The sequence below is a fragment of the Bactrocera dorsalis genome, chromosome 1 (assembly GCF_023373825.1).
Source record: "Bactrocera dorsalis isolate Fly_Bdor chromosome 1, ASM2337382v1, whole genome shotgun sequence".
In the NCBI taxonomy this organism is placed as follows: Eukaryota; Metazoa; Arthropoda; class Insecta; order Diptera; family Tephritidae; genus Bactrocera; species Bactrocera dorsalis.
The window spans coordinates 69,685,186-69,710,882 of record NC_064303.1 but is presented as its reverse complement, the minus strand read 5'-3'; the positions used below and the strand labels follow the sequence as shown (position 1 = coordinate 69,710,882).

The window sequence follows — 25,697 nt, the reverse complement described above, 5'->3', positions numbered from 1 at the left end:
CCTTAAATAAAATTATACAATATTTTAAACTATTCCTGTTTTTTTATTTCAATTCTAGTCGACTTAGTCGAACACAGTCAGTTTTGCTAACACATGGTGATAGTGTGGAACGTGTTGGAGACAAATTAAAAGTGGGTGGTTGGTCATCGAGTCGCATTGTGACCGTAATTTATAACGAGACCTTGCGAATATATGGCGTACAATTCCATCCAGAGGTAAGTAGTTGCGTATGAAGTGTTTGTTTCGAAATAAATGACCTGTAATCTATATTTTATGCAATGAAAAGGTGGACCTTACAACCAATGGGAAGCAAATTTTTTCAAATTTTTTGTTCGATATTTGTGGAGCAACACCAAACTTTACACTTGGAAACCGCAAAGTTGATTGTATTAATTACATAAAGGAGAGAGTCGGTACTAATAGAGTTTTGGTAAGATTAATGAAAGAGTAGCAACTGTTAAAATGTTAAACATTTTCCAGATAACTTATATCAATTAAAAAAAAAAACAAAGTTTTTTTTGCAAATATTTTTTGTTTTGAACATTTTACATTTACTTATGTTTATCTTCTATTATCCATCCTATATCAGAATTTGCTTTGGTGCTGGGTTTATTATTTTGTATATTGCATTATAAAATATAGTACTGTTATCTTTTTAATGGCATACACAAATGTGAAACTGAGGCAACTGAACAATACAATATCACTTGTTTGAGTGTTGTCAATTTTAGATGCAGAAGATATGCAATATTTCCAATAAATATTTAAATATTTCAGAAAATTAAAAAAAGAATATGATTTGCAAAATACTTAGTTTGTTTCTATTGTGCTCCTCAACCACCTCTAAAACTGTCACAAATATACGTCCTTAAAAAACCTCTGTATGTGTCATATTTTCATCGTTTTGAATGATTTTATGTTATGGTCCACTGTAAAAAGCTACAAGTGTATAATTGCCGTATATTTATGCATTGAATAATATTGACAATTAAAAAAAATATAGAATAATTTAAAAAAAAATATATAATAAATAAATAAAATATATAATAAGTAAATAAAAAATACACCTATTTGCTTTCAAGTTTTCGTACTTCAAACTTACCAAATACAGTTCGTCTGAACACTAGCTTGATTTATATGTTATGATAACTTGTGTATTACAATATATTGGCTATTCTAATTAAATTAAAGTGAGAGAAAGTGGAGGAGTCACCTATACCGAATTCTATAGCGATAACAGAATTTGAATAAAACAGGAAACATTTTATGGTTGCTGAACTTTCTTAACAAAAAGGTCATTGCGTAATGAAGGAAAACTGTATTTTAAATTTTGTTTAAAATGTACATATTAAAATTATCTTAATTTCACGAAAGTTTTTTTTTATTTTATAAGTGAAATACTGAAAAATCAAATTTATTATCAATATTTTTTAAAGTATTTCTATAACTTTTTATGGCTCAATACTAACTTAAATAAGCAATAAATTGTTTATAAAATACGATGCCAAAAATACACGGTCGTGGTACCGTATTTTGTTACTCTATTTTGCAAAATTTGTATGTACAACTGTGGTCACGCAAATAGCACACTTAGTCATAAACCTACGTAAATCATGTGAAATTTAATCAACGATTTGGTGTCATAATATGGTTACCGTTCTAATACTTGGTTCTATATTCCAGATTTTCAATTATAGCATCACATCCGCATACCATATTTTCTATCAGCTTCTCGCATCTCTTCTTTGGGGATGAGCACCAAGCTTTCTTAATTTAAGGTTAACATCGTTCCATAAGTTTTCCATTGGATTAAAGTCAGGACTAATCCAAAACATTTATTTTGTCTTTCTGAAGTCAATCCTTTGTGATTTTCGCTGTGCTTAGGCCCATTATTCTGCATAAAAGTACAGCGAAGGGGCATGCAATTGAAAGCAAATGGTTCTATTTTATTCCTTAATATGTCTAAATATTTATACCGATCCATTTTCCCCTAAATGGGAATAATTGAGCCCTCGCCATGCCAGGAATATGCACCCCATATCATATTTCCGCTTGCGTATTTTTTGTGTACCTATGGCTCTGCCTTCAGTAATTGTTGTCTTTCGCGGTGGTTAAGGTTTTTTTCATAGATCTCGTTAGCTTTTATGAGTTTAAGACCATTATACACCATTTTCCGGAAACAATTCAATAAAACAGCAATTTCTGCAACAGTTTTCCCGGATTTCTTAATATTGTGCATAATGTGTCTTTTTTCAGGACTACAGTGCTTACCACGGTCAATTCCCGCTCGAATTAAATCAATTTATTGTAGACAACCTTAATTAGTAATAAAAATTCACTCCTTATAATTTTTTTTTGCAAAAATGTTAAAAGTCAATTTTTGTGTGTAGCGTTGGTTTAATTTTTCGACAGGGTGTACAATGGTATGAACATATTTTGTTTTATTATTTTTATATTCTTGTTGTAAAATTTCTATTTTACAATTTACTCATACTTTTGCCAATTTTAATTTGCAAAAATCAATTTCATATTCTCAATTTCTTCTCCAGTTAACATACTTGGATGCATCATATTTTACTTGATTATATTATCTTTCTTTAACTTTATTTTCTATAAATTTTATTTGGTTCATTTGGTCAATAAACATACATAAATTTTCCTTCAATTATATTTTGTTCTTTAGTTATTCCACATACATTTTTTTTATTTGTTTCCTATCTGATTCTACAAGGTGCGTTCCAAAGTAAACAGGACTTAAAAACAAAAAGCAGAACGGATGGTTTTTTCGGCAAAATCAATTTATTTTACTCGAAATAATCTTCTGCTTCAATACAGCTTTTTGCACGGTCCAAAAACATGTCGAACGAGTGTTTTAGCTCGTCGGACGGTATGGGCAAATGCATTTTTCCGAAAGGAAGCAGTGATTTTTGGTTAAATATTTTGGAACGCACCTTGTACAGACGCTTTCAACAATTTAAAGATATATTGAAATGTTCATTAATTACTATTTGTGTATTTAAATTTGCAATTGCATTATGGTTATTTTCTTCAATAACTTGAAATGATTCACAATTTCTTGCCTGTCATCATTATCCATAACTCAAAACATCTATTTATAAACTGTTCCCAGGGTTTTCATTTACTACTCCGTAGCAGCAAAATTTCTAGAATTATTGCTATGCTATAGCTTCCGCTCTCACTTTGACGGGAGCCATAGCAGAACAATGTAAAAATATGTGCTCTGCTCTGCTCGGAGTTTTGTTAAGTAAAATACTATAGCTGTAGCAATAGCCAAAAATGAAGTGCTGTGCTCTGCTCTGGCGTAGCGGTAGCAAAAAAGTGGGAGCGGTAGTAGAGCAGAGCTAATTAAAATTTTCATGTGCTACAGTTACTCATGCGAGAGCTGTGTGGATTGTTTTTTGAAATTTAAAATATCAATGTGTACTATTCATTTTTCTTTTCAGGGGCTTCTGTTAATTGAAATTTTTGTTTTATTGATAGGTATTTTATTTGGTAGCACTATACATAGATTCTTTTGTATGGAAAAGTGATATTTGCTAATGTAATTCCTTTTCTTCCATTACTGAGGCTCTTTTTGTGCATTTTACAAATTTTAAATTTCTATCTTCAGCAAAAATGTCAATGATTAAATTCTGAATTTTATAGCAATCTGCTTTAGATACTTGCCACTATTCCGTTTCCTATTATCTATCTTTTTAATGGTTTCTCGTTCTCTCCTTCTTCATCCATTAGATTTATTTCCATTATTTTTCTTCTATGAAGTCAATGGATCTGAACTTTTGGGTAATATGTCAATATAATTTTATTTTAATATAATTTAATTTGATTTTTGTACTTATTTACAATTTCTTTTTAATTGGGAAATGCTCAAGCAGTTCTTCATCTTCTGAATGAATTGTTTCTGACAATTCCAGGTTTGGTTCATTGTCGTTACCTTCTTTTAGTTTTGGTGAGTTTTCAATTTGACTCAAGAAAACAGCTACAACATTATTCTCTCCATTTTCATATTCTATTTCAAAGTTGTATTCCTGTAATTTCAATATCCACCTCTGATGGTGATGAGAAAATTATTTTCCTTTATTTTTATTAACTAGACATTTGATTGGACAATGATCTGTTATTATTTTAACTTTATTGCCATATATACATACAAGTTTATGATCGAAAGGGTGTATAACGTAATGCCGACAATCAAAATCTCGAAACTTATAATTCCGACAAATCAAAACGCCGACAAATTAAAACCGAAAAATCAAAACAACTCATAATACCGACAAATCAAAATGTTGACAATTCGAAATACGGACAGAAGATATTTTTTTATAAAATAAATGGTTTATATGGTTCCTAGATCCCAAAAAAGAAACATTACTAATCGATAGGGACATCCGTCGTCCGCGTTTCAAAAAAAAAAAAAATAGCCCTGGTCTAACCAACATCTGGGCGTTATCAGTTCTTTCGCGTTGAACTCCTTTTTCGTTTCAAAAAAATAACCCTGGTCGGACCTACACCCGGGCCGCGTTTCATGAAAGTAACTCTGGTCGGACCAACATCTGGGCGTTATCAGTTCTTTCGCGTTGAACTCCTTCTTTCGTTTTAAAAAAATAACGCTGGTAGGACCAAGACCTGGGCGTTATCAGTTCTTTCGCGTTGAACTTCTTTTTGCGTTGGTGGCCTTCGCCCGCGTTTCAAAAGAATAACCCTGGTCGGATCAACACCTGGGCGTTATCAGATCTTTCGCGTTGAACTCCTTCCAAGTCCTCGGCTATAGAACTTGTACTTGAACTCCTTTCAAAAAAATAACCCTGGTCGGACCAACACCTGTACGTGATCAGTTCTTTCGCGTTGAACTCCTTCCACGTCCTCGGCTATAGAACTTGATTTTGCAAATATTTTTCAAAAATATTTTTTATGGAGTCTGTATGATTTGTCGTTATTTTTATTTGTCGGGGTTTTGATTTGTCGGTATTTTGATTTTTCGGTGGTTTGATTTGTCGGTATTTTGATTTACCTGTTTATATGTTGTTGAAAAAATTGCTGATTTTTTAATGCATTTTCTATAGTAACCTGTTCCTCTTAAAATCCTTTTAATTGTTTCCTTCTTTCATTAACATATGTCCTAAAAATTTAGTTTCCTGTAATATCGTGGTAACGTATTTTGTTACGCTATTTTGCCTCTTTTGTATATATGTATTTATAATTGCCAAGTAAATATATTTATAATTTATTATTTCTAAACAAGAAGAAACATTTCCTTCGGCTGCACCGAAGCTAATATACCCTTCACAGGTGCATTTCTTTTAGTAACTATGTGTCCTGTTTGTCTGGAAGCTATATGCTATTGTAATCCGATCTGAACAATTTTTTCGGAGATTATGTTATTATCTTAAGCAGTAATCCATGTCAAATTTCGTGAAGATACTACGTCAAATGCGAAAGTTTTCCATACAAGCCCTTGATTCCGATCGTTCGGTTTGTATGACAGCCATAGTGAGCCGATCTTAACAATTTCTTCCGATATTAGATTATTTCTATAAACAATAACTCATTCCAAATTTTGTAAAAATATGTCGTCAAATGAGGAAGTTTCACATGCAAGAATTTGATTCCGATCATTCAGTTTGTATGACCGATCTGAACAATTTCTTCGGAGATTACATTGTTGCCTTAAAAAATAATCTATACCAAATTTTGTGAATATATCTTGTCAAATGCAAAAGTTTTCCATACCAGCACTTGATTCCGATCGTTCAGTTTGTATGTCAGCTATATGTTATAGTGCTTCGATATCGGCAGTTTCGACAAATAAGCAGCTTCTTCAAGAGAAAATGACGTTTACAAAATTTCAAAACTAAGTTAGATATAGAGTTTCACATGATCAGGTTGACCAGACGAAACAGACATATTGATGGAAATTGCTAAATGAATTCCTTGGTACCCAAGATAGGTCGGTATTACAGATGGGCGTAATCAAACCACTGCCACGCTCACAAAATGCCATTAAACGAAAAACTCTAAAGTGCCATAACAAGCACTAGAATAAGATCTGTGAGAATATCTATGAATTTCTTCCACGCAGTGAACTATTCCACAATGCACGTATTGAGGTAATCATTCAAATTGTTCTCTTTCGTTTGGGCACGTTTTCTTAGTGTTGCTACAGTTTCTGTATCTTCACTAATTCCTCATTCCTCATTAGATTTCTTAACCGCTTTCTGCTTTTTGTTGGCTTTTCATTAGTATTAGACTTCTGGTGTTGAATTTAATTTTGCGATGGAAATTTAGAATCGTCTCTGTTATATCTGTAAATAACGGGTGATTTTTTTGAGGTTAGGATTTTCATGCATTAGTATTTGACAGATCACGTGGGATTTCAGACATGGTGTCAAAGAGAAAGATGCTCAGTATGCTTTGACATTTCATCATGAATAGACTTACTAACGAGCAACGCTTGCAAATCATTGAATTTTATTACCAAAATCAGTGTTCGGTTCGAAATGTGTTTCGCGCGCGTGTTTTGTTCAGCGATGAGGCTCATTTCTGGTTGAATGGCTACGTAAATAAGCAAAATTGCCGCATTTGGGGTGAAGAGCAACCAGAAGCCGTTCAAGAACTGCCCATGCATCCCGAAAAATGCACTGTTTGGTGTGGTTTGTACGCTGGTGGAATCATTGGACCGTATTTTTTCAAAGATGCTGTTGGACGCAACGTTACGGTGAATGGCGATCGCTATCGTTCGATGCTAACAAACTTTTTGTTGCCAAAAATGGAAGAACTGAACTTGGTTGACATGTGGTTTCAACAAGATGGCGCTACATGCCACACAGCTCGCGATTCTATGGCCATTTTGAGGGAAAACTTCGGACAACAATTCATCTCAAGAAATGGACCCGTAAGTTGGCCACCAAGATCATGCGATTTAACGCCTTTAGACTATTTTTTGTGGGGCTACGTCAAGTCTAAAGTCTACAGAAATAAGCCAGCAACTATTCCAGCTTTGGAAGACAACATTTCCGAAGAAATTCGGGCTATTCCGGCCGAAATGCTCGAAAAAGTTGCCCAAAATTGGACTTTCCGAATGGACCACCTAAGACGCAGCCGCGGTCAACATTTAAATGAAATTATCTTCAAAAAGTAAATGTCATGAACCAATCTAACGTTTCAAATAAAGAACCGATGAGATTTTGCAAATTTTATGCGTTTTTTTTTTTAAAAAAAGTTATCAAGCTCTTAAAAAATCACCCTATATAATATGATATTTATTTACTTACAAACAGCTATAACAAAGCAAAATATGTCGAGATCTGGAAACTGATCTTAAGCAGTCCCATGCAACATATTGGGAATTTTGGAGTTTGAATATCTGTAAATATAATATGATATTTATTTATTGTAATCGAGAATATACATATCACAATATAACAGTTGCCATTATTATACAGTCGTGAGCACATTATAAAAATAATATCACTTTTAAAATTTAATTTTACGAAAGCTGCACTACATAACGTTGTGTACATGTTAAGGTGCTTTTACGAGCTGATTTTAATTAGTAAAACACACAATGTATTAATTTATTTATCCATAATCAACAACTATATAATTTTGTTAAAAAAAGTTTTCTTGTATGAAGTGCTCCTTTATTATTTTCTTTTGTAGTTGTTGGTTAGCGGAGGTGTTGATTCGACTGTTTGTGCTGCTTTGTTACGCCATGCGTTACATCCAAACCAAATTATTGCAGTTCACATTGACAACGGTAATTTACTTCTTAAAAATTTGCAGCACAATTTAAAAATAAAACATTATATTAAGGATTCATGCGTAAAGGAGAAAGTGAAAAGGTTGAAAAATCTTTAAGGGAAATCGGCATTGATCTGCTGGTGAAAAAGGAAACTTATCGATTTTTAAAAGGCACTACACAGATTAAAAGGCCTGGACAATTCTCAATTGTAGAAACACCCATGTTGTTTCAGACTATTAACCCAGAAGAGAAACGCAAGATTATTGGTGATGTATTCGTAAAAATTACCAATGATATTATAGCTGAAATGAAGTTGAAGCCTGATGAAGTGTTATTGGCTCAAGGTACACTTCGGCCAGATTTGATTGAATCTGCATCAAATGTAATTAGCCAAAACGCAGAAACTATTAAAACTCATCATAACGATACAGAACTAATAAGGTTATTAATATACATATTTCTTATTAAAGCTTTAATGTCTAACTGATTTAAAACTATTTTATAAGACAATTACGATGTGCTGGTCGTGTCGTTGAACCTTTAAGCGATTTTCACAAAGATGAAGTAAGAGACATAGGCAGAGATCTCGGTCTTCCAGTCGACTTAGTTGAACGACAACCATTTCCAGGGCCAGGCCTAGCTATTCGGATTCTCTGTGCTGAAGAACCTTACATAGAAAAAGACTACTCAGAAACACAGGTTTTGTTTTTTTTTTTAATAACGAAAAATTAATTTAATTTTATTTTTTATAGGTTATAGCAAAAGTTATAGTCGATTTTCATAACAAACTATTGAAAAACCATGCATTAATAAATCGCGTAATTGGCTCTACCACAGAAGCAGAACAAAAGGAACTTAAGCGTATTTCGTCCATAGATAAAGTGCAAGCTACTGTTTTACCTTTGCGATCTGTCGGTGTACAGGGTAAGTAATAATATACATATGTACATAAATAAAGGTTTACACGAATTTTGTGATCAAATTCACAAAAAATTATTCGAAATGACAAGAAGTCATTGGAGACTATTGAAGTAAAAGTAACGACATAGAGTCATGAAGTTGATGAACAAGACCTCAATGTCTCAATTCCTGGCAATGATGGGTGTCAATTATTAGGAGTATAAGATTGAAAATTAGCAAATTGATCTATAAACAGTCAGAGCACGGCATTGGGACCGATTCACCAGTAGGAGCAGCTCATCGATTCCTGCCGGAAACATTTTATTTATTTCAGTATATATTTTTTATTGGAGAGTTTTCCTATGCTCATTTTTTTCCTTCGATAAGTATTATGTAACATTGATTTTTAAAGTACAATTTGTTTTTGTTACAATAGTCTTGCAACTTTCTCTTTCAAAAATAAACTTGAGGCACAACTGGTTGACATTCGCCTGCGACATACAGCTAAGACGATGTATCGAAGCTTCTTTATTATTCTAGCGGTTGTCAAGCCGAGATTGCTACCATCAAATTAGTAGTTATATACTGCTTATGGTTGCCGTCTCCTTTAGGGAAGTGACTAACGACTCCGATAATAGAGCGTCAATAATACCTTTGAACTCAATAACCGCGAGCTTAAGACTAGTTAAGGAATGCCTAACCTCACTATCAACCGCTTCGTGTTACTTCAAATTAAGCTTAGCTTGGGTACCATGTCATAGCGGAACTCCAGGCAATTGCAAAGCTGAAGTGTTAGCTGCGGTGACCTGCCCTTCTTAGCAAAAGGAATGAGTCGGTCGGTCGCTTTCTTTGGTATTATGACTGGGCATTGTGTTATTGTTCTTTAGACATCCAGCCTCTTTAAGTATCAGCCATAGAACCTATCTTAACATAACCTATACTCCCAAAAGACAGGTTTACTCGATTTGTCAAATATAAAAAGTATTAGCTATAGTAGGCGCAGTGTGCGCAAATAGAAAATGTGTTCCTATATTTTCCATTGAACAAAAAGGGAAGGTCGTAAAAAAATTCGGCTCTATAACCGAGTTTGTTTGGTTTTCTTACGCAAATATGTGTTGTTATTGCAACACAACTTTACCCGTAAGGCATAGAAGTTTTAGACAAATCTAAACCAGTAGCGAACATTGATTAAAATGAAAATAAGTCGTGTTTCCAAACGCGTAACAAATCGATGACCATTGGCCATTGTTGTTAATATATTAATGCTGTTGGTTTGCTTTCGTATATTATATAAGAGCAGTTGCGACCAATCAGGAAGAATAATTAACAATCTTCTATATGTAAAAAGTGAATCCCGGAGTATACGGCAGACCAGTATTCATAATGATAATGTAAAAAATGCATGTACTCTATGAAAGTGTGTCATGTTGAAAAAAAATTATTCGATTTATCTTCCACATTGGCAAAAATGCAATGTGCCTAAACCACAATGCAGAAAACAAAACCTACAGTTTCAATGTTTCTCTAGTTCCAGCATTCATCAACTACATACGAGTATGGTAAACAGTTTTTATGCTTTCGCAACACATTGCACAAATTATAATAACTGTGTTCACTTAGGCACTCAAAGAGGGTTGCTGATTGGCTGATTCGGTCCATTGCCACCACACAAAATGTCGTTAAACGAAAACACATATGTGAAAGTGCCATAACTAAGTACTTAATTAAGATACAAAACTGTAATTTGGCACAAAGGCACCCCTTTGCGCTAATTTTTTTTTAAGTGGTCGTGGTAAATATACATATCTTTTGAACCGCTAAAGCTGACTAGACCAAACTTGCTGAGTCGTTTTAGTACTTCTTCGTGCCTACCCATTTAACGGTTATGTTAAAATACTAAAAGTGTGGTAAGTCACTGAATGCGCCACAAGCATTAAATTTCACAACCAGGATACCAGGGAAGGACTTTATAGGAATAGCTGTAGAGTTGTACAAGTGGCATAGCACCGCCCACCTTTAGGTGATATCCTATATCTCAGGAACTGAGTGTATTCAAACATTGCTATACGATGCGAAAGGAGGCGAAATCGGATGTTCATCTCCCTTATTTCCCATATAACAAACTTTTAAATGCCATGAAATATGAATCTGTAAAGTAACACACAAGTAAATACAAGCTAAATTCTACATATGATTCTCCTGGGGCATTAAATGGTTTACTCTGATCTCTTAATATTTTCCTTTAAATTTTTTCTTTTTTTTTTCTAATAAAAGGAAAAGTGCCGAACTCATTGTAAATTTTATTAGAAATGTTCTCACGAGATTTGTCACATTAGTAAACAGCTGATTTGAATATTGGGAATCTGTTTCATATGGTTTTGTTTTGATTTAGTGGCATTGGGAAATACTTTGTAAGCTTATGTATTATGCAAAGTATGCGACTCTCAATGTGTGTTTTTTTTAATTATACATGTATCGTAAAAATCTTTTTTCATATAATCGGTATTGGCTGCATAAATTATGCAGATAACAATATTGGAAGAATAATGCTACTTCATTAAAAATAAATACACTTTTTGTTGTTTGCTTTTTGAAAACCCAGGATTTTCTGCTGTACTGTTGGTCAGAAACGTCAATCTTTATATATAAAAATCACGTGTCACGTTTGTTCGCGATGGACGCCTAAACTATTGAACCGATTTTAAATTTGATTGCACACCGTGTGCAATTTGATTCAACTTGAGCGACAAGATAGCTAACATCTCAATTTATAATCGCAATATCATATTATTGCAAATTATTTGTATATTATTTGATAGTCACAATTTGTTGTTAGCTCCAAAAGATTCTAAAAGACGGCGATAATTATTGATTGGATTAAATAAGTATTCAACAGATGGCGCTATGTTAAAAAGACAAACCATTTATATAAGCTGCAATTTAATATCATAATCACTAATTATTTTAATATTCAAATACAAAATAAATTTATGTTATACCTTCGTTTCATCCATACGTGATTCTTATACTATTAAATTTGTGTTTTTAACATAGCGCCATCTATTGAATACTTACTCAATCCAGCCAACAGTTAACGTCATCTGTTAGAATATTTTGGAGCTAACGGATAATTGTGACTGTCAAATAATAGACAAAGAATTTGAAATAAAATAATATTGCGATTATAAATTGAAATGTTAGCTATCCTATCAATAGAAAAATAATTTGCAATCAAATATTGAATTATTCTTAGATAGCTGATTGTGAAATTTGTTTATTTATTTAAAAAAAAAGTGAAATTAATATAATTAAGAGAAATTAATAGAAATTTTGGTATTTTTGAAAAATCAATATAAATTTAACGAAAAAATTCGTTTATTATTAACTACGTTAAAAGATAATAGAGTGAAATTAAAAGCAATAAAAAATTAAATGCGAAAAAGTTAAAAATATTGGAAAAATGGATAGCAATCTGTGCGTTGTTTATTTTCTGTTTAGTTTTAAAGCTACTTACCTCTGATGCTGTAAACTCAAAGGAGGCGGCAGACTTCAAGCGACATCTGTCAAAGAATAACAAAAAAATCGGTCATTTTTGAGCAGTGTTGCCTACTAAATTCTTGTGCATTACAAATTTGCATTAACATGGGTCAAATGCGCAAGTAAATGTAAATTAAGCCCGTTAATGCAAATTAGCCCTTACGTCTGTCAGGGCTATTACTTAGACTAAAGTATAAATTAAATTCTTTTATAGTGAATACTGTGAAATTATACTAGGTTTTAAATAATTAGTGCTTGATTGTTCAAAAATGTTTAATTAAAATATGTATATGTAAGGATTATCACATAGTTATGCAATTAAATTTGCTATGCATCAAATCACAATGTATGATATATGTATCTTGATGATAAGAGGTACTAAAGCTCCACGATAAAGGTAACTAAATTTGGTTATCGAGCTATTTATTTTCCGGTTGCTTCTCATGTTATTGATTTATTTATTAATGATAGTTAATCGATTTACAAAAATTTATCGAGCTATTTATTTTCCGGTTGCTTCTCATGTTATTGATTTATTTATTAATGATAGTTAATCGATTTACAAAAATTTATATACCAATTTGCAGGTTATTTAACGATGTTTAATAATGCTATCTCCAAAAATTAATTAACATACTACTGTAATCAAATTGAAAGGGGTATTTTGTCCATTTCATTTCCTTCAAAGTATTCCCCTCCGCCTGCAATACACTTACGCACACGAATTTTCGAGTGATCTATGCACTTGGAAAAATCCTCCGTCTTGATGGCCATCAGAGGCTTCATCGATTCAGCTTTTGTATCCTCAATTGAGTCAAAACGGTGTCCTCGGAGTGGTCATGTGCATCAAAACGACGCGTATCTCAAATACTAATGAATATTTTGACGTGAAATTAGCATAGATGTCACTAACAGTACTACCAACTTACTGATTCGAAAAACACTTGAAGTAAAAATTAAAATTCACCTTTCTATATTATCACAGTAGCATATATGAAAAAATTATAAAAAGCTCCCCATAATTTTTTAATAATTGTGCAAATATTTTTATCTTCATTATTTTTATTAAACTTCTATTAAGAATTATTTTGCACTCCTCATTTCAATGTGTCATAATAGCATGTTTTTGAGTTTTTTTAATATTTGAACGTTGAAATTATTATTCTGAGTCGAATGCCACCAAAAAAAAATGTAACCTCAACAACGCGTGAAGCAGAGAGGCCCGAAGCAAGCGTGTTGAAAGAGCATTAAACTGCCAGATAATTTATGCACTGTTCTTGAGGGAAAAAATGAATTGATTCAGAGTATTTTTCGGAAGCGGGCTATTTTGGGCCAAAAATGTTGATGTTGACGAAATTAACATCCAAATACAACAGTTGTTACCAGGCGAACTGATGTCTTTTAAATCAATCGATGCTGTTCTTAATGAAAATGAAAGTATAAGTTTTCCAACTGAATTTTGAAATTCACTGGAAATGCCCGGAATCATAATCTTCGATTAAAGCGTAATTTCAATCCACCTTGATTATGCAATGGTGCGAGGTTTGCTATCAAAAAGATGACCGGAAATATTCTTGAAAGAACCATATTATCTGGAATGTTTAAAGGTGAAGTGGTCCTGTTGCCACGTATTCCAATGATACCATCGGATTCTATGATACCCTTCCGGAGGCTACAATTTCCAATTCGTAAATACGGATTACCCAAAAATATTGTGCACCAATTAGTGCTAAATTAAATTAAGATTAAAAGTATTGATAATTCAAAATATTGAATATTATTCTTAAAGATTTAAAAATATTTGTTAGAAATTTAGATAAAAAAAAAAATATTTTTAAATTAATTATTTTGTATTAACTCTTGCCAAATTTAATTGTATAAAAATTTTGTTCAATCGTATTAAAGTACTTCCCTTTCAAATTCAAATCCAGTGGATTCTTATACCAGCTTTGACGTTTCCGTCTTCGTTCGTACATAATAATTTAGTGAACAAATTACATGAATTTGTTAGATTCGTTAGATGGACGTTAGAGAACCATTTCGAAAATGAGAATTTTCACCATGTAAAGTTCACGATAAAAAATACAAATTTGTGAATTTTTCCATGGAGGAATTGCGTTCACGCGAAGTTCACGATAAAGCTGAATTAATCTTTCCCACAAAAGACGGTTGAGTTTACATGTACATATATTAGATGTCTTGAGTTATATCTAAAAAAAAACATAAGTTCTTACATAGTTTATATTAAATATAATTTTACATTATCTTATTTTTCAGGTGATAAAAGAACTTATAGCTATGTGGTGGGGCTTTCTAGTAGCTCAGAACCCAATTGGAATGATTTGATATTTTTGGCAAAATTAATTCCTCGTATTCTTCATAATGTCAATCGTGTTTGCTATGTGTTTGGAGGTCCCGTGCAATATCAAATTACGGATATAACTCATACTACTCTTAATAAATACGTTTTAGAGCAACTAAGGGAAGCTGACGCTATAGGAAACGAAGTATAATTTATAAAAGTTGATATTTTGTAGAATTACTTTTAGCATTGATTGCTTTCTATGTTTCTTTAATTTAGATAATAATTCAGGCAGGACTACATCGTGTAATTTCGCAAATGCCAATTGTTCTGATTCCCGTGCATTTTGACAGAGATCCGACGAATCGAACTCCGTCTTGTTGTAGGTCAATAGTCTTAAGACCATTTTTAACAAATGATTTTATGACCGGAGTACCAGTAATACCAGGATCGCTTCAGTTGCCAACACAGGTAAGAATACAATCTTTTTATGTTACGTTAGATGTGTGTTCCTATTATAAGTTTAGTACAGCTGTCTTTGCTTTGACATTTATCCGCTCGCTATTCGATTACTTGCAAAAATATTTCATTTGTAAGCAGCAACAAAGAAACATAAGATTACATACAGTACTGTACAATCTAGAATATAATAGGTTGTTAAAAAAAGTCTTGCGGTATTTTTACTGAATTTTCAATTGTTCATAAAATTGGTTACAATAATGCGACTCAAGTCAAATATGAGCCGTTTTGTTCGATGACGCGTTCCCAACGAGATGCCAACTTCATAATGCCCCTCTCATAGAAGCTCGCTTCCCCCTCGAAGAGCAAATTTTCACAGGACTCTCTTGTGGCCGACTTTAGACTACCAAGCGCGTTCGTCATGGACAGAAACAGGTGCTCATCACTTGGTGTGAGATCCGGACTATACGGTGGATGCAAAAGAGAATCCCATCCGAGCTCCCGGAGCTTCGGCCTCTGTTGATCAAAGATGGCCTCTTCTGCATGAGTGCTGCCTTCAAGCGGTCCAGTTGTTTGCAGTACAGGTCCGAATTGAGCGTTTGGCCATAGGGGAGCAGCTCTTAGTGGATTATTCCCTGCCAATCCCACCAAACACACAGAGGAACCTTCCTGGCCGTCAATGCAGGCTTGGCTACCGTCTGGGCCGTTTCCCCGCTTTTCGACCACGACCGTTTGCGCCTTACGTTATCGTAAGTGACCCACTTTTCATCGCCAGTCACCATACTTTTCAAAAACGGGTCGATTTAGTTGCGATTCAGAAGCGATTCGCATGCGTCGATACGGTCAAAGATGTTTTTTTGCGTCAATTCGTGTGGCACCCATACATCGAGCTTCTTAGTGACTCCAACCTTCTTCAAATGGTTTATAACGGTTTGATGACTCATGCCCAGCTCTTGCCCGATGCTACGGCTGCTACTATGCCGGTCTCTTTCGATCAATTCAGCGATTTTATCGCAATTTTCGACGACAGGCCTTCCGGAGCGTGGCGCATCTTCGACCACCTCTACACTAGAACGAAAACTTTGAAACCATCGTTGTGCGGTGGAAATGGAAACTATATGGGTCCATAAACTGCACAAATTTTATTGACGGCTTGAGATGCATTTTTGCCTTTATCGTAGTAGTACTGTAAAATATGCCGTATTTTCTCTTTATTTTGCTCCATGTTTGCGACGCCATAACTCACGAACGACTTTAAAGACAATCAATCAAACACGTGTTAGCCGATGCGACGAATAAAACTAGAACTACGCGCTTTCAGCGCCAACTAGCGAAATTAACTGCTTTGTTTAACTTTTAATTTAAATTAATTATTGGCCGTCAAAAGAGTTCTGTCCAACCATGACTATTTCTGAAAAATTCGTAATTTTTTGTAAATTGACGTAAACAACAAAGTTAGTCATAATGTATTGATTCTCTTAGAATGTGCCAAAGGCACTAATTTTTATATCTGAACAATATATATTAAGGTTGTAACACCCAGAAGCAGTGGCGGATGTGCAGTTCTTGCCGCCCCTTTCTCAGTACCCATCATTATAGACTAAAGACATAATTCATGAATTTACTTTATTCCCACTTTTAATTGATTCAGAAAATTGTTTAACTAAAAGCTAGCGGATAAAGCTAGTTTATAATATTTTCCGAGATTTCAGGGATGATTGGACATTTAAATAAAGCATTTAAAAATGGTTTTAGGTTTTGTTTTTAATAAAATAAATGTTTTACTCGTACTATGTATTACAAAACTCGTCTGCACTTAAGCGCAGCAAAACCATTAATGAAATCTTGGCAATCCAATCTGCAAATAAGCAATAAGCAAAGCAAGATCGTTTTTTAACCGTCATTGTTGTGCGTAAATAGTTTTTCACTCTCCGCAAACAAGAAAACGATCTTTCTCCAGTACAGTTACTGGCAGGTGTACACACACACATACGAAGAGCAATATCCCCTTTTGGGTAAATGGTTTGAAGACCTTCGGTTCGTAACCATTCAACAAACTGACTGCACTCTTTCGCATTTTTTATGCTGCAGTGAGAACGAAAATGAAGACATTCTTCTGTAAAATCGTCTTCTAAGTCAGTAGAATAAATCATTTGCAATGTCTTGGCCTTATCTTCGACTTGTGAGATGTTTAGATTCGTCAGCTTGGTAATAAGGTAAAATTTATTGTAGAGTAATTTGTAAGCATCCCGACGTCTTTTCAGTTCTTCTGACAATGTATCAATTACTACTAAAAAAGTATTTATTCTAAAATTTTTGCGGCCATTTTTTTGTTGCATCTCTTCACCTGTATTTGTCTCGCCAGGAAGCAGCTTACGCTTTCGATTGCGTCGAAAATCTTTTTCGTATTCCTGTACGAAGGACAGTTTTTTCGCTTTTTTTTCGAAATCATCGAAATTCTCTCTTGTTTCGCCAACAAAATGTATTAAAGCCTCGTACAGTTCTATGACAGTAATAATGTCAATTGCCACACTCTGAAGTTTTTTACTTGTGGCGATAATGCGATCTAGTAAACATCCCCAAAAAACAGCCACGAGGTCCGTTTCAAATTGTTCCAGTTTCAAACGAATACCTCTTGCTTCGCATATAACGGTTCTCTTCTGTTGTGTGTCATTTTCGATGATGACTAGCGCTTTATGGATTTCATTCCAGGATTCGCGTAAACTTTCGCATGCGTCTGCAAGAGCTGACCAACGAGTCGTTGATAGACTTTTGACGGTTTGAAGGAGTTCCCAACGCTGAGTTGTCGCTGCAAAGAAATTGTATAACTCTTCGAGTAGAGAAAAGAACGAACAAGCCTCTTGGCTGCTTTCAGCTGCACATTCACCTACTAAATTCAGCGAGTGTGCTCAACAGGGAACATAGTCGGCAAGGGGTGAAAATTCCTTTATTTTAGCTTGCAGGCCGTTATAATTGCCTGACATGTTAGCTGCGTTGTCATATGATTGCCCGCGGCAGTTTGAAATGTCAACTCCCAATTCAGTTAAAGTTGAAGTAACAGCAACTGTCATTTGTTGTGATTTGTGGCCTGTGTTTGGAATAAACTTGAGAAACTGTTGTACAGGTGATCCATTAGGCAGGACATATCTGATTACATAAGTGAGCTGGTCTACGTGAGATATATTCGGTGTCGAGTCAATGATCAGAGAAAAATATTTTGATTTTAATATTTCCATTACAATTGTTTCCAAAACATTGTTTCCCATAAGTCGAATGAACTCTTCGCATGTTGTTGAAGAAACATAACTCGTAAATCCTTAGCCTGGATTTCCATAACGTGTAATGTGTTTAGCTAAGAACGGATCGAACTCGGCGATAAGCTCTAAGGACATTAAATAATCTCCATTGTGGATTGATCCACATTTTTCGTCGTGTCATCTGAAAGGCAAACCACGTGATGCAAGTGCTTTTACGCATGCAACTACTCCTTTCAGAATGTTTTTCCAGTAATTTATTTCTTCATCTAATTGCATTGTTAATGCGCGGTCAATGCGACCTAACATGTTGCTTCGTTCTTTCATATGCAGAACAGATAATTTGTGAGTAGGCGAATTCTCATGAGTTGACACTCGATGCTATGCATTTTTCCAGTCATTGAAACCTTCTTTTTTGTCGAACTGACTCTCCCCGCCATTAAAAAGCAAACAAGGACCACAAAAACACATCTAGTACTTTTGGAATAAATTAGCCACTTTTGCGGAACTTTTTCACCATTTAGAAGCTTCACAGCGGCGCGACGCACCGCACGCGCGTAATAACAATAGGTTAGGTACCAAAGTACCTATTCTTCCTAGATACTTTATATGCACGATGTACGAAATTATTCATACTTTGATATGCAAAAATAGTGATTTAGGAAGATTATATAAGTATACGGTTAAGATACTTTGCGTTTTAGTTATTTCTTGTTAATCTTGTTGTTATCAGTGATTTTTTTTTGCACAATTTGCCGCCCTTAATATCTGGCCGCCCTAGGCCCGGGTCTACTGGGCCTTAGGGCAAATCCGCCACTGCCCAGAAGGCAACTTCGGAAGGTATTTTCGTATCTTGTCAATAGATGTCGTTGCAGTCGTATATCTCCGGTGCTACCAATCACATTGTGTCATACCATATAGTGTAAGCTTCATTAAGTAAAAAATGATAGTTGAAAAAAACTTACAGCTGCTCGAAAATTAGTGAAAATAATGAAGAAATTCGCTATATTTTGAAATGTTTGTATAAAAAGGAAAAATGCCATGCAAGCCACCAATGAAATTAGTGAAGTTTACAGATACGATGCTGTATCAGCTCGTGTAGCACAACAATGGTTCGCTCGCTTCCATTCTGAAAATTTCGATTTACACTGATGGAATAATGTCGCTAGCGGAAAAAATGGCAAAAAGTGGTCGACCAAATTGGTACATATTTGTTTATTTATTTATTATTATAAATATGAAAAAATAAGTTAAAATTTTATTAGAAATACGAAAAGACTTTTTCGACTACCCAATATATTAGCGTGCTATGTTGAATCGATCGTGATCCATGTATGTCGCCGTGTATGTATAAACGAGGACAAGTCCCTTAGTTTTGGAGATATTGATTTGAAATTATTCTTACGAACTTTTCACCCCAATAAGCTGCTCATTTGTTAGAAACGTCAATTTCGGAACACTATAGCTACCACATAAAACTGATCTATGAAAATTAAATCCTTTTGTAGAAAACTCTCTTATTTGACAAGAAATTCCTAACGAAATTTGGAGTGAAACATATTGTTCAAGCCGAATCACGTATGATGCCATACAAACTAACTGATCAAAATCAAGATAAAGATTTTCATAAAAGATCCGTAAGCAACTTTAATTCTACTTAAATGTTGTTTATATCATCCTATCACCATTTGTATACATGGCCGATCACGTTTAAAGTTTAAGTTATAGACATATATGTATACTAGAGGACCCGCCTACCTTTTACTGTAGCTGATACATAGGTAGTACTACTAATAACATCTATATGATTTCTATTAGTTAGATTATGAGTATTAGTTAAGGAATAATCGCATTTTCGATGAAGCAACAAAAATGAATCAAAAAGCATTTCGTGCGTTAAGAAAGAATTGGTTTTTGGGGTAAAAATACTATTGAATTTGGGCTGTGCATCAGTGAAATCAATCGAGTCCAATCGATTGTCAGCCTGGTGGACTGCATATTAAGAAACGGTTCTCAAGCGTGGAAAGACAAAAAAATCGGCTGGCAAGGTTATGGCATCAGTCTTTTGGGATGCCCGTGGTATATTATTCATCGAATGATAAATGAGCCAGTTTTAATTCATTGCATTGTGTATTTGATAGCAGTTCTATTCTACCATTCCCAATATTTAGCAATTTTATTATTTTTCAGGAAGGATCAGTTTGAAATTGTATGCATATATGTATTCATCGTTCCCGTTTATCTGTGCAATGCTTCGAAAAGATTTCTATATATCTAAAATTTTTTATCAACACTTCAGTTATGCCGCTAATTTTTTATGCCAGACCTTTTGCAATTTTAAATTGCTTGTCAAGATACCCCCTCCAATAATTAGCACGTATGAAAAAAATGTTATAGCTACCCATAGATGTATTGAATCACCCAATTTATTACTTAAGAGCGAACAACTCTGTCCACAATATAAAAACTTGATCCACAAAATTAACAATTGATTAAAAATTAAAAAATTATTTAAAAAACAGTTTCCAGTGGACCAAATTGTAAATCTAAACCATTCCCGAATCTCCTTGAACATACACACAAAATTTCATCAAAATCGGTCCATCCGTTTAGGAGCAGTTCAAATGCAAACACACGGTCAGAAGATTTATATATATAAAGATAAATAAATGCTTAAATCGGCACACCTCTATAATGCGTTGTGATTTTTGCAATGGATAAAAATATAGAACAAAGTCTCAAATTTTGTATTCTACTAAATTTCGTCTGCGAAAACGATGCAATTCAGTTTTTTTGATTCAGTTTTATCAAATATGAGTAGTGCAATGTCTTCAAAGACGGTCGAGAGATCGTTGAAGTTCAACTGATAAAAATATTAAAAAAGTGAAGGATATTGTGCTTGAAAATTGTCAGACAAGTGTTAATGAGATGGCAAGAGAGCTCGACACTTCTCGCAAGTCCACTCTTGCTCGGCTCGTTCCGATAAAACGTTATAACTGCCGATGAGACATGGGTTTATAAGTTTGACATGCAAACAAGTCAACAATCGTCGGAATGGAAGGGAAAAAACGAGCCGAAACCAAAAAAAAAAAAACACCCCGAAGCCGCTCAAATATCAAGGTGATGTTTTTTTTTCTTTTCGGAATTGTAGAAGAACAACATGGATATTACACGATGATAATGCACCATCCCATTGAACCACGGTTGTGGCGGAATTTGAAGCCAAAACCATCGTATTCACCAGATTTGGCTCCGTGAGATTTTTTCTTCTTCCCCAGACTGAAGTTTCCGCTTCGTGGAACCCGTTTTTAGTAGTATGAAGAGATAAACAAAATTCGCTGAAGGCCATTCCAAAAAGAGCTTATGAAATGTTGCGACAGCTGGAAAACCCATTGGCATAAGTGTATTACATCTGGTGGGAATTACTATGAAGGCGAACAAATTTGCAATTTTCAGGTCATTAAATTGCATCAGGAAGTTTATGATTATTCTTTAAATTAATAAATTCTAAATTTCTAATATTTCGAGTTTTTTACTTTTTATGAGATTACATTTTTAATAGGTCTAGTGCACACTTAAGCTTTAATTATTGCTTGCCAACGGCGAATCATGTTTTTTATTAGCACGATAGTGTCAAATTATATAATTCTGGCCAATTAAATTTCTATAGCGGTAAGGCATGCCTGTCGTAAGAGGCGACTAAGATCCTGGCTACCAGTCCAGAGTTGTGTGGAAACTCAACTGGTTGTAGCTTCGGTTAAAAGGTCACACCAAAGACTTTAACCTGGTACCACGGCGAGCAGTAGCCCTTGGCGGTAACTCCAATCTGCTCATTGGGTTTGGCCCTTGGTGGAGATTCGTGGTGGTTGTGGTTAAAACCCAAATCGCGGGAAGAACTGACTTTGTCAGTTCGAATGTGGAGTTGCATTGCATCCTGGTGCCGTGCACATAGTACGGTAGAGGTTTTAGATGGGCCCCGAACCCTACCAAGTTTGTCCATGCCACACTGCCAATTGGTACTGAAAATGTTTACTCAGTTTTCAGGGCGCTGATCAACGCATTGTATTGATCCGTTGTGCTTCTGAGCACCGTATATTTAAGCTGTTCGACAGTAGAAACCTACGTTAAACACACTTCACAGTTGAACGAAATATTTTGTTTTTGAATCCTTTTTTTTAATAATTTCGATATGTGTGGGATTAATGTCATGTGATTATGGTGGTGTTTGGAATTGCTAGCAGTTTTTCAATAAGGAGCTACAAAAGTAGACCGATAGGGACGCCATATTTTTCCCCGCTCTTTTGCAACACAGTAGAAAACCTTTTCGTGGTAGCTTTCTGAGGTAAATAGCGGCCATCTTGGATTTTCAGCGGTACGCAGTGCTGTATATACGGTGACCATAATTTCAAATCGAAAAAACAGAACATTTTTTAAGAACAAATTTATTTAATTCAAGTAACAAAAGTTAACATAAAAAACATAAATCAGTCTCCTTTGACTTACATATATTCAAAATATAAATATGCATTGAATGCAAATTAATTGTACTTTTCAGAGGGATAAATTTTTGTAATCAAATTTTCTTCGTTTTGTAAGAAATTTTTAAACTCTATGCAGTTCATTTCATAATTGCACTTAGTAACTAAAATTGACTTCGCAGTCTCAATTTTCATTTGCGATTTTTCGTTTGTCCATATATTATTTAAAATGGAAAATACCCTTTCTGTTGGAGCATTTGAGCCCGGTAAACATAAATTAAATTCGACTATTTTACATATATTTTGATAAGGAACATTTTGTTTTTTTTAAGGGGGTATTCTACTCTAGAATTTTAAAAAAATCGATTTTTTTCCATATATTTAAAGTTTATACCCTTAAGAACATATCCTCCAAAGGATTTTTAAAAATTAAAATTATTTCTGAGGTTGTGTTTTCAAAAAAAAAAGTTTTTAAGAGGCTTGGGCAGTAAGGCTGTTCTAAAAAATATTATTTTAGTGGTTTGAAAAGTTTTAAGATCCGTTCTATAGCTGGCTTTAGAGTAAGCCATCTTGTTTTATTAAAGCCTAGCATTTTTTATATTCGACATCAACATTTTCACAAATCTCTTTTAAATGGTCTACTTTTACCGTGTATATAAAAAGTAAGAATATATTTTAACGACAATGACTTCAATATCCACCGGAAGACACTCTATTGAACTTTGTATGCAATTATTAACAATGTGAGCAGCACAGTTTACGCCAATAAGGGTGCTGCCAGTGGATACTGCCAATTTATGGAAAAGCTTATTTTTCCCACGTCTTGCAGCTCCTCCAAAGTTACAATTAGTGTTATCTGCACAAAGAGCAAGTAACTTCTCACTTAATGCAAACTTTTTCATGAGATCAAAAATATAATTTGTGAGTATATCCGACGATTCACCACGGAGATCATTTATTTGCAATATTTTTAATTGCACACCCTTCTCAGGCAGAAAATATCGGACAAGAACAGGACACACTTTCATACTTCCATGATTTGAGCAGTCGGAAAAAATGGCAATAAAAATGATAGCATTAAAATCAGCTTTCACTAGTTGCAATGCATGCGGTGCTAATACATTACAAACAATAGATTCACACTTGGTGTGAGCTGATGAATAATTTTCGTCAGAACATCTATTAATGATTTTCGATGTGCAGTCATTGGAACGAAATGAAAAATTATGCTGCACAGTGTGATATGCCCCGGTGCCTTCATTTACGCTGCTTTTTCTTCGCTGATCGTCTATTGTACGTGTCTTTACAAAGCTCATCACGGTTTTGCTGCTAGAAGCTGCAATATCGGCTTCGTTGTTTCTGAGATTGTAAATGGCGCAGCACATCGTGTTTACCTGCATTGGCAATAGAGAAAACTGCAGAACATTTTGTACATTTCACTGTACCGCTGTTAATTTCCTTTCTGAAGGTGTATTCTTCTTGTAGTTGTTTATTAAAAACGCATTTTCTGCGGGAAGGAGGCATTTTGTAAAGGTAAAACAAATGAATTCTTCCCAATTTAAGTTTTTAACACTACTGGCAATAGAACATTACAGAAAGCAAAATAATTCAAACCCGCAATCAGCTGTTCACATCAGGGATGACAATTTAATATTGATAATACCTTAATCATTAAAGGGCTGTCCAGTAGTAAAAACTTTTTAAGTTGCTTGGTGCTAAATTTCAAAACAAAAAACGGTACGTTCGGAAAAAAACAGAACATTTTTGCCATTTTCACAAAAAAAAAACCGCAGAACAGGTGCTTCAAAATCAGTACAGTACTGCGAAAATCAGTACCGTATGTATATATTGAGGTAGTAAATACTTTTGCCTCGTATTAACTACCTCAATATATACAAATATTCTTTTTTAATATAAATCAGAAATGATTTATTTATGGTATATTCTTATTAATAGATGATTTAAACGTCAAACTGTGTCATATTTCGTCCTTTAAATACTGACTTCCTGATAATCAGATGAGTAGTGAGTTATGTATAAAATGTGTCCCTGGTGTTAGATTTCTCGGTGGTGAGTTTTCTGCGGTTGTATTTGTTAACATTTGTCCGACAGGAAACATAAAAGGTGCTGATTTCCTAAGCTAAACTTGTTTTTTTATCTTTAAATTCGCTTATTTTAACTAAATAAATTATTTGTAAAATTATATTTTTATAATTCCAACTAATTTTTTTATAACGGCTAATCAATTTGTCAAAGAAAAGTTTACCGCCCAGGACTATATATTTTTGCATGCAAAATTTAGGAAATTCTTGAAGCGTGTTTAACGCTTGTTAAAAAAAACAACTTACATAACAAGTAACATCCCAGTAAAATTTAAGAAACATACAAAGCAATTCAAAATATTCACTTAAATAGTGCAAACACCTTCATTACATAATATCTATTAAAGTGATGCTCTTCAAACTTTAAAATTTATATGTAGCATAAATGCTAACACAACACCCTAAGATTTTCTAGAGTTGAGTATACGAGGTGTGTTCAAAAAGTATCACGAATCGTAACTGACAGTTTTCTTCGATTGCAGGGGCGTGGTGCATCATGAGTTCTTGCCACAGGGAAGAACGTTCAATAAGGAAGAACAAAAATTGGCTTTTGCACCACGATAACGCCCCTGCTCACACACATCGTTGCTTGTGCGCGACTTTTTGGCCGCAGCCACCGTATTCCCCAGATCTAGCCCCCTGTGACTTTTTCTTGTTCCCTGAACTGAAGAGGCCCATGAAAGGACGACGTTACGCTTCTCTTGACGAGATAAAGACGGCAACTAAGGAGGAGCTGAAGAAGATAAAAAAAAAATGATTTTTTGAAGATTGGAAAAACTGTTGGCACAAGTGTATAATATCTCATGGGGATTACTTTGAAGGGGAAAAAATAGATATTCATGAATAAATAAATAATTTTTGAAAAAACGCAAAATTCGCGACACTTTTTGAACAAACCTCGTA

The 25,697-nt window shown here is 34.2% G+C and overlaps 1 protein-coding gene across 3 annotated transcripts in view; it reads left to right on the top strand.

The window, feature by feature from the left end:
* LOC105227633 (GMP synthase [glutamine-hydrolyzing]) overlaps positions 1-25,697 on the top strand; it is a 50,976-nt gene that overhangs the window by 24,779 nt on the left and 500 nt on the right. For all 3 annotated transcript variants that reach the window (XM_049462526.1, XM_049462527.1, XM_049462528.1), the window contains exons 4-11: positions 59-215; positions 287-430; positions 7,681-7,777; positions 7,834-8,203; positions 8,269-8,461; positions 8,515-8,686; positions 14,477-14,706; positions 14,781-14,972. In XM_049462526.1, coding sequence (XP_049318483.1) covers positions 59-215; positions 287-430; positions 7,681-7,777; positions 7,834-8,203; positions 8,269-8,461; positions 8,515-8,686; positions 14,477-14,706; positions 14,781-14,972 — 1,555 coding nt within the window. The remainder of the gene's footprint in view (positions 1-58; positions 216-286; positions 431-7,680; positions 7,778-7,833; positions 8,204-8,268; positions 8,462-8,514; positions 8,687-14,476; positions 14,707-14,780; positions 14,973-25,697) is intronic.